The sequence below is a fragment of the Dipodomys spectabilis genome, unplaced genomic scaffold, assembly GCF_019054845.1.
Source record: "Dipodomys spectabilis isolate Male_0828 unplaced genomic scaffold, ASM1905484v1 ptg000095l, whole genome shotgun sequence".
NCBI lineage: Eukaryota > Metazoa > Chordata > Mammalia > Rodentia > Heteromyidae > Dipodomys > Dipodomys spectabilis.
Genome location: NW_024870772.1, coordinates 45,807,800 through 45,817,563, shown reverse-complemented (window position 1 = coordinate 45,817,563; position 9,764 = coordinate 45,807,800). Strand labels below are relative to the sequence as shown.

The window sequence follows — 9,764 nt, the reverse complement described above, 5'->3', positions numbered from 1 at the left end:
TCTCTAAAAAGAAATCACCACTACCTGTTAGTTAAGAAAAATGCATGCTACATTGTGCAAGCAAAGGAATATCTTATCTGGTAATTACACTGTATGGGAAGAGTCAAAGTGCAATAAGGAACAGTGTGTGATACTACCAATGTCAAGTTATCATATGTAGTGTCTTCAGAACATAAAATGTCCATCTCTAGTCTATCTCCAGGAAAATAATCAGCTTGTAATAGATTTTGATTAATTCAATCTATGCTGGCATATTCACTTAATAATAGATTTATGTCTGATAAATATATGATCATACTTAAAATTTGTCATTAGATGATTTCCCTGTACTTGTTCTAGTAAAATAAAGAGGCTACAAATGTATTTAATAGCTAGGAACTGGAGAATACTTGTAATTATTCCCACAAAGGCATACATTCCAGGCTTAGAAAACTTATGAGGAACTATACTACTGATAATTTTTATTAAAATATTCATTTTTACACATCTATACTTCTGATGACTAAGGTTTTTGTCCTGTCTAGTACTGATACATATCTCCCTGTATGTACGATATTGTACATATCCAGATTCAAGACATACTTATTTTACATTCCTGGTTTAGTAAAATACTAAGAATTTAGTTTATTATTACATGCTTATCAGAACATAATTATTAAGGTCTTGTTTCTAACCTCAGTTCACTGCTTTCTCTTTCTGTCCCATTAGAACACAGTGTAAGAAATGGAGGAAGCAAACCAGTCGGTGGTGTCTGAGTTTATTTTTCAGGGACTCTGTGACTCTGAGGAACTGCAGATCTTCCTCCTTCTGCCATTTTCTACACTCTACCTGCTAACTATTGTGGGAAATCTCTTCATGGTGCTGCTGACCACCATCTCCATTTGCCCATGTATACTCCCTGTTAGCTAATCTCTCTTTTGTTGACTTCTGCCTCTCCTCAGTAACCAAGCCTAAGCTGACCACAGACTTCCTGCAGGAGAACAAGACCATTTCCTTTGGGGGCTGCATGAGTCAGATCCTCTGTGTGCATTTCGTTAGAGGGGCTGAGATGGTGCTTCTTGTGAAGATGGCCTATGACCATTAAGTGGCCATCTGCAAGCTGCTCCGCTACTCCAGCATCAGGGACAGGCAAAAAGTGCATCTGGATAGTTTTGACAGGATGGATCATTGGGTTTGTGCATGCATGAGTCAACTGATCATGATTTGGGAGTTACCCTTCTCTGTACCCAGAATGGTGGGTAGCTTTTTCTGTGACATCCCTTTAGTGATGAAACTAGCCTGCATGGATACAGATACTTTGGGAATACTGATAAATGCCAACAGTGGTGTTTTGGCAACAATTTGCTTCTTTCTTATAATGATCTCCCACACTTACATCCTGCTTACTGTCTTCCTTTGTTCTCAAGATGCTGTGTCAAAGGCCCTCTCTACCTGTACCTCCCACATTACAGTGGTGGTGCTAATCTTTGGACCCTGCATCTTCATCTATCTGTGGCCAGTCAACATCACTTTGGTATATAAGTTTCTTGCTGTGTTTTATACAGTAATTACACCTCTTTTGAATCCAGCCATTTATACATTGAGAAATAAAGAGATTTAAAACACCATTTAAAAACTGATGAATAAGCTTGCTATTTCTTGTTAGATTTCTGGTGATCAGAAAATCCTCTATGTGCTACAGTTTAACCACACATTCACCCTGCAAACGAAATCTCATACATGACTTAATTTCTGTAAATTATGAGTGTCCACAGACATATGTGTTGTATCTTTTTCATTATGAAAATATACTCTAAAACTCTGCTTAAATTCTTGCCATAGGAAATAAATTCTCAGTGGATGTAACTATTGTGTCTATAGATTACAAGACACTATAACAATTAAATTTATAAAAACAATAATTGTCACATTTCATTAAACACTGTCTACGCTTCCTATATGTACAAATCATTTTAACATAGTATACTAATGCATACTACAACATGTATAATACTATATTTATACTTTATGTGGGTGGGGGCAGGAGAGAAAAACTGGCAGAGGGTGAAGGAAGGGAGACACAGTTCCAAAAGACTTGTATTCATTACCTGAGTTGTGTAACTGTAACCCCTCTCTATATCAACTCTACAATAACAATAAAAGTAAAATACATGAAAAAATAAATTATAAAGTTATGTCACAACTAATACCACTGAAATTCCAAGAGTAAGGGTTTATAATGAATAATGACATGCCAATACTTTAGATGATGTAGAAAAAAAATCAATGATTTGCTAGAAATTTGCATCTCCCAAGATTGAATAATTAAGAAATGGAATATCAGAACAAAACTATAATTGAGTTAATAATAGAAAGTCTCTAGTCAAAGAAAAGAGCAGGATCTAATGAACTGGTCATTAAATTCTATTTAAGACTTAAAGAACTGATACAATTAATAGTTTAAAGTGTTCTAAAATTGAAGAGAAAAGAATACTTCAATATAATTCCTTAGTTCTGAGTCTGAGAAATTCAAGGTCAAGGCATTAGGAGATTTGATTTCTCTTGACATATCCTTCCTTGGCATTTGAATGTCTACATTTTTGCTTTTCCATTAAAGTCCTAGTCTCTATACATGTACATGACTGATACTGCTTTATGCTTCAGAGACAATAAATGTTGTGTTAGAACTCCCCTACTTTCAGATACCGTACTTTAGACCTTATCTCCAATACGGTTACTTTCAGATGCGGTAGGTGTGGGGACTGGAAGTTTAAAAGCAAAGACATTCCTGAAAAGATTGCAAGATTTATGACCATCTTAAATTTCATAGTTACTATCTTCAACTGTTTTGAACTATTGTGAAATTTTATCAACCTATTGACACTAGAGGAAGAGGTTCACAGCAGAATTTCCTGATTACTATAATTTTTATGTACAGGAGATAATTATCAATGCATTTTTGGGAGATACTGGTTATGACTTCAATGGAACTCCTTAGACACTGTCCAGAGAATACAGTCAAAACTACCAGTAAATTATGACATGGCTGACATGGCCTTAAATGCTCATCAAACTGGCTTCCAACCTACTATACTATAATGTATGTAGACACATGACTAAGAAACTTTGGCACTTTATATGTATCTTTTTTCCAACTTCTGAAAAGATGACATTATACAGTAGTTGCTAAAACACTTACTAGGTATTAAATTTTAAGCTGACATTCTAAAAGAACGTTTCATAATAAGAAACATCTATGATGGAAATTTCAAATAGAAAACATTTCAATATATTTAGACTGACATATTTTACCTTATTAAGAATTTTTTATTTTTAAATAAAAAGTGCACTGTAATCGATACTGTATTATTCATCACGCCAGACCGTAAAATACAAAATACAGTATGAAGCCAGCACTGGTGGCTCACACCTGTAATACTAGCTACTCAGGAGGTTGAGATCTGAGGATTGTGGTTCAAAGCTAGCCCGGGCACGAAAGTCTGTGAGACTCTTATCTGCAATTAACCCCCAGAAAATCGGAAGTGGTGCTGTGGCTCAAGTGGCAGAGCTCTTACCTTGAGCTGAAGAGCTGAGGGACAGTGCCCAGGCCCAGAGTTCAAGTCCCATGAACAACATCAACAACAGCAAAAAAATACAGTATGACTATTTACTATAGCTAAGATATGGAACCAACCCAGATGCCCCTCAGGAGATGAATGGATCAAGAAAATGTGGTATATATACACAATGGAATTCTATGCCTCCATCAGAAAGAATGACATTGCCCCATTTGTTAGGAAATGGAAATATTTGGAAAAAATTATATTAAGTGAATAAGCCAGGCCCAAAGAAACATAGGTCCCATGGTTTCCCTTATTTGCAATATCTAGTATATGTCTGAGTCAAGCAGAAAAGGTCACATAAGGTGATGTTAGGGAAATGAACACTAAGTTATGTATTCAAATGTTTTTTTTTCTTTCATGCGATTGTTTCTAACACATTTATAAGATTATTTCTTTGTTCCTTTGTATGTCCCTCCCCCACAGTATAACCCCTGTTTTCACTGTGTTTGATGTCGGTATAATTTGTGGAGGGGAAGGGGAAAAACAAATCGTTTAAATAGGGATACAGGTGGACCCATTGCAACAATGAGATGTACAAGCCATTATGTCGAAAAATGAACTTTACAACTTTGGGGGGGGGGGCAGCGGGGAGAGGGGGTGGGAGAGGATGGGAAAGGATGGGAAGGGGACACAAAGGAGGAGGCTACAATACTTGATAAGAAATGTACTCATTATTTTGCCCATGTAATTGTAACCCCTCTGTACAGTATTTTCACAATAAAAAAATAAAATTAAAATTAAAAACAAAGAAACTTTCAAATAAGTAAAATTTTATGAAAGGAAAGAAATTTTAAAAAGTCCATTTCTGCTTGAGAAAATCAGGCTACTGATGAATCATGATGATTTTTTTTAGAGTGTTATGTAAAATGGTTTCTATCCTTGTGAGGAGCTACTCATAAAAACTTTTGGAGGCCAGAGATAACTATGAGAGTAGATCAGACATGTAATTGTACTGTATATTGTAGTACAGAGCTATAAAAGGCAAAAAAATATGGTATGAAAGTTACATGGGAGCATGTTTCTTCTTATTTTAAAGATAAAGTGTTAGTTTCTAAAAATGCTGTCCTATTCTGTGTGCTACACAGATTTCTAAGCTTGGGGATCTAAGTACACAGCCTTTACCTTGTGTATCTACTAACTGGATGCAATGCTGACCTGGTCTGCCTATGAAGTTCCACTCTGTAACATACCTCCATCTCAACTTTCATTTATTCACTGAATTAATGTTTCTCCAGGTTAGGGCAAGAATGCTAACTGTCCTCTTAGAGACCAGATGTCAAAACATCACTATTTTATAGTTGAAAACATCACTTTTTTTCCCTCCTCTTCTTTCTTATTCATCTCCTCCCCTTCCCGCTCCCCCTCCCCCTCCCCTCCCCCTTCTCTTCTTCCTCCTCCTCCTCCTGTGGTCATGGGGCTTGAACTCTGGTTCTGGACACTGTTCCTCAGCTCTTCAGCTAAAGGCTAGTGCTCTACCATGTGAGCCACAGTGTCACTTCTGGTTCTCTGGTGGCTAATTGGAAATAAGAGTCTCAGGGACTTTCTTACTCAGGCTGGCTTTGAACAAGGATCCTCAGATTTCACCCTCCTGAGTAACTACGATTACAGGCATGAGCCACTGACGCTGGGCTTGAAAACTTCAATATTTTCACAAGAATCATAACAATATTTATTTTACTAGGTTAAATTTCTTTATAATTTTATATTTAAAATACATAATCTTATTGTTATTATAAGAGGGGTTATACAGAGGGGTTACCATTTCATAAGTCAGCTTATGTGTATATTTCTGTTTTGAACAATGTCAAACCTTTCTTTGCTTTCTTCCAACTTCCCCTCCCATCCCTGCCCACAAATTTAAATTCCTGTGACTATGTTTACTAGTATAATAAAGTTAGAAAAGAAACACAAATATCAGTATGGCTTGTTTGCTAAAATTAACTGTGATGAGAAGGAACTATTCATTCTCTGTAAATGAGATTCTTTTTAACCTAATGAGAGGAAATTATTGACTAATTCCAGTAAGTCTATAAACACACGTTTGGATTCAACTTTATAAATAATTTCAGATTTTCTGTAGACCAATACAAATTTGGACAACATAAAGAATGATTTGAAAACCCTAAACTATGTAAAATTGCTGAGAAATATCCAATTAATCACATTATCAGTTAAAAACTAGATATAAACTATCTGAGATTTTCAGTCTTCTGGATGAGGAACAATAAATTTTCTCACAATACAAGAGTCCACGAAATACTTATGTTTACAGTAGAGTTTTTGAAGAAACAACTTCTGTTCTTCTAAGTTTTTTAGGAGATTCTTTTCAAACTCAAAAGTTGACCATTCAGCCTCCTCATTGCTAGCTTCATGTCTTTGTTCCTCAGTGTGTAAATGGCGGGATTCAGGATGGGCGTAATCATAAAATCTAAAATCGCAAGAAACTTATCCACAGGTACTGTAGGAAATGGCAACATGTAAACAAAGATGCATGGTCCAAAGAATAAAACCACCACAGAGATGTGAGCTGAAAGAGTAGAGAGGGCCTTGTGCAATCCACCAGAAGAGCTTTTCCACACAGTGAAGAGTATGAAGGCATAGGAGAGAAGCAATAAGAAGAAAGTGCCAAGGGAAATTAACCCACTGTTAGCAGTTACCAAGAATTCCATTTTGTAAGTATCTATGCAGGCCAGTTTGATAAACGAAGGAAGATCACAATAAAAGCTGTCTATCTCATTAGGGCCACAAAAAGGCAAATGCACAACAAAAGCTAACTGAACCACTGAGTGAATGAGTCCGATAACCCACACTCCAAACAGAAGTGAATTACACAGTCGTGGGCTCATGATGCGCAGGTAGTGCAGTGGTTTGCAAATGGCCACATATCTGTCCACGGCCATCGCTATGAGTAGCACCATCTCAGACCCCCCCAGGACATGGAGGAGAAACATCTGTGTAACACAACCCTGGAATGAAATGGTATTGTGGCCAGAATACAAGTCAGAAATCATTTTGGGAACTGTTAAAGTAGACAGGCATAAGTCAATAAATGAGAGGTTTCCTAAAAAGAAATACATGGGAGAATGTAGGTGGAAGTCTAAAGTCACTGTGAGCACAACGGAGACATTTCCTAGAACGATGGTCACATAAAACACGGTAGAGAAGGCAAGGAGGAAACGCTGCACTGGTCTGTAGGTAGAAAGCCCAAGAAATATAAATTCTGATACTTCAGAGTAATTTGTCTCATACATTGCATATTTGTCTTAGCCTAGGATGTCCAAGCAAAACAAGAAGAAAAGAGTTTATCAGAAGTATATATTGAAAAGTTAAAATTTTAGAATAAATCTTCATGAACTACAATAAGATATTTTTATTAAATTATTCAATTATTTTTCCTTCCATATAATATTCGTCATGAGCATTTGCTATTTTCTATGTATCTTGTCAACTTTTAAAGTAAAACTGATCTTACTTTTAGAAGATTTAAATGTCAGTTATTCCTTCTGACATATTTTAATGCAGCCAAAACATAAACAATTTGACCAAAAATTGAACTAGTTCTCATCTCAGCAGTGCCTGCGTAGACTCTGCTTGTTGGTAGGGATACTACTGAAATGATGGTAGTCCAGACTTTGAATGTTCTGGACAAAGACTGGCCAAAGGGCCAGCAACATCCAGATGATGAGCACATGGGGTCAAAGTAAGAGAGAACAGATTCTGTGCCCAGAAGAACTCTGTTCTTACCACAAATATAAAACTATCAATAATTTTAAGTCATTTCTTGACCATACTTCTGTTTGTTAATGGTCACAGTATAAAAAATGGAATGAAGCCAGCACCTGTGGCTCACTCCTGTAATTGTAGCTACTCAAGAGTCTGAGGTCTGAAGATCAGAGAACCTAGCCCAAGCAGAAAATATCTCAAGACTGCTTATCTTCAATTAACCAGCACAATGCCCAACTGGAGGAATAGCGCAGTTGGTAGAGCACCAGCCATGAGCATAAGAAGCAAAGTGAGAGCACAAGTCCTAGGAACCAGCACAGGCAAACAAAAAGTGAATGGAATGAAGGGTTTAGAGGTAAGCTTAAAGTAACCTACTAAAGAAATTTTATAAACCAATACACACTTGGTGCTTTAAACAGAGATGTTCATACAAGAGATAAGACTTTGGAAAGTATAATGTTCAACTTTATATGCAGAAGCAAAATCAGTATTATGGAAAAATGTGAATAATATATATTTGAATAAAAAGAGAAGGAAACATAGGAACATATGAAAGCCTGTATATCTAAAATCTAAGTGATGTTTTATGGTAATGCTTATTTATAAATTGTTAAGTCTAACTTATAGGGTCATATTAGTTTATAGCACAAAACATTCTTTTAGAAGCTCCAAAAATGTCAAATACCTATTTTTGATAGTGACTAGTGTAATACATTAAATCACATTTTCTGACTTCACTTTCTAAATTGTCTTTGAGTAACCAAGCCAAAAATTATCAGCTGTCATGAGCTATTTTACAACTACTTTTCTTAGTTTGCTTGTGTTTTTACTTTTTTGGGGGAGGGGATGGTCGTGGGCTTGAACTCTGGGCCTGGGGACTGTCCCTCAGCTCTTCAGCTCAAGGCTGGCACTCTATTCCTGGATCACAGGGCCACTTCCGGTTTTCTGGTGGTTAACTGGAGATCAGAGTCTCAAGGACTTTCCTGCCTGGACTGGTTTTAACCCTGATCCTCCTGAGTGGTGGGGATGGTGGCGTGAGCACTGACGCCTTGGCTCCACGCAGAAGCAGTGGCGGTTCTGCTCTCATCCAGCCACACTGACCACTCCCCATTGTCTCTGCCTCTCATGTCTGCGCCCAACTCGGCCCTGCGTACAGTGGCTCTGCCCTGCCTCACACACACTGCAGAAGGTACCCACGGGACCCCTGTGCATGCCCTGCATCAGAGGCTGGAGCCCCAAGCTTCGCAGGACCACAGGCAGTGCTGCTGCACCCTACAACCACTAAGCCATCCCATGGGGTTCTGCACGGGAATGGAGCTTCACTGGAAGGGGTAGGGCTTCACTGAATGGGCAGAGCTGTACTGGAGGGGTGGGGCTTCACTGGAGGGGCGGAGCATCACTGGAGGGGTGGAGTTTTGTCAGAAGGGGAAGGCTTCACTGGAGGGGAGGAACTGTACTGGCACTACCACAAGCCAGTTCTGAGTATTTCACAAAGCTAAACCTGTAGTTTAGGTCAGATAAAGGTACATGCTAATGTAAGTATGTTCAAGACACAATAAAAATGCACATCTGTGTTTCTAACTACATAATTGAACAAAAGTAAATAAAACTAATACAGGTTTCTTTTCTGAATAATTGGGAAAGGAAATGATGTGATTTTGCTTTCATTTTTCTTTGTTATTTTTTGATATTGGATGTATATTTTGTGAAAAAACTATTATCATTCAAATTACTATGTTTGATAGAACAAATACATTAATAGCATAAAGAAGAAATGTAATTTTATAAAGTGGGAAATGTGCAGACAACTCACAATAGTAACAACCACATATACAGTGGCTAATAAATAGGCTTATTGACCTACAATATCAGTCATTAGAAGTTTCAGTCCTTTTCTTGTTGTTGCTGTTGTCTTAACAACCAAAAAGCGACTTTAGCCTGTAATCCTAGCTACTTAGGCAGAGATCTGACGATCTCCACCCATTCAGGAAGCTCCATGAGAGTCTTGTCTCCAATTACTCACCAAAAAGCCAGAAGTGGACCTGTGGCTCAAGTGGTAGAGCACCAGCCTTGAGCAAAAACACTCATGGATTGCTCCCTGTCCCCAAGCATAAGCCCTAGGAACAGAATAAAAAAAAATCAGTCAGTCAAAAGGAAATACAAAGCCAGGAAGAGTGTTATGAAACCAATAAGAAGATTCCCAGTGTTTTTAAGATTTCAAAATGAATCATTGTTTGAAAACACTTTAATGCACACACTGGATAACTGTGCTGGACTGAAAATACACATGCAAATATACACACACATACACTGATGTATCTGATACTTATATTTACACAGAAACACATATAATACATGTAATAGGATGTTGTTGAATTGTGTTAGTCAATAGTGACATTAAGTACACTATCATACATAGGTAGACTGTGAAAGTATAAG

General features: G+C 37.4%; 1 protein-coding gene and 1 pseudogene across 1 annotated transcript; one reads left to right on the top strand and one right to left on the bottom strand.

The window, feature by feature from the left end:
- Positions 1-723: 723 nt before the first annotated feature.
- LOC122112875 lies at positions 724-1,600 on the top strand (annotated as a pseudogene).
- Positions 1,601-5,914: 4,314 nt separating this feature from the next.
- LOC122112749 (olfactory receptor 4F15-like) lies at positions 5,915-6,853 on the bottom strand. The gene has a single exon (XM_042685664.1). The coding sequence runs from the start codon at positions 6,851-6,853 to the stop codon at positions 5,915-5,917; it is 939 nt and encodes a 312-aa protein (XP_042541598.1).
- Positions 6,854-9,764: the final 2,911 nt, after the last annotated feature.

Bases quoted from the DNA above. Each gene is read 5' to 3' on its own strand.
- LOC122112749 (XM_042685664.1), bottom strand. From the start codon at position 6,853: ATGTATGAGACAAATTACTCTGAAGTATCAGAATTTATATTTCTTGGG.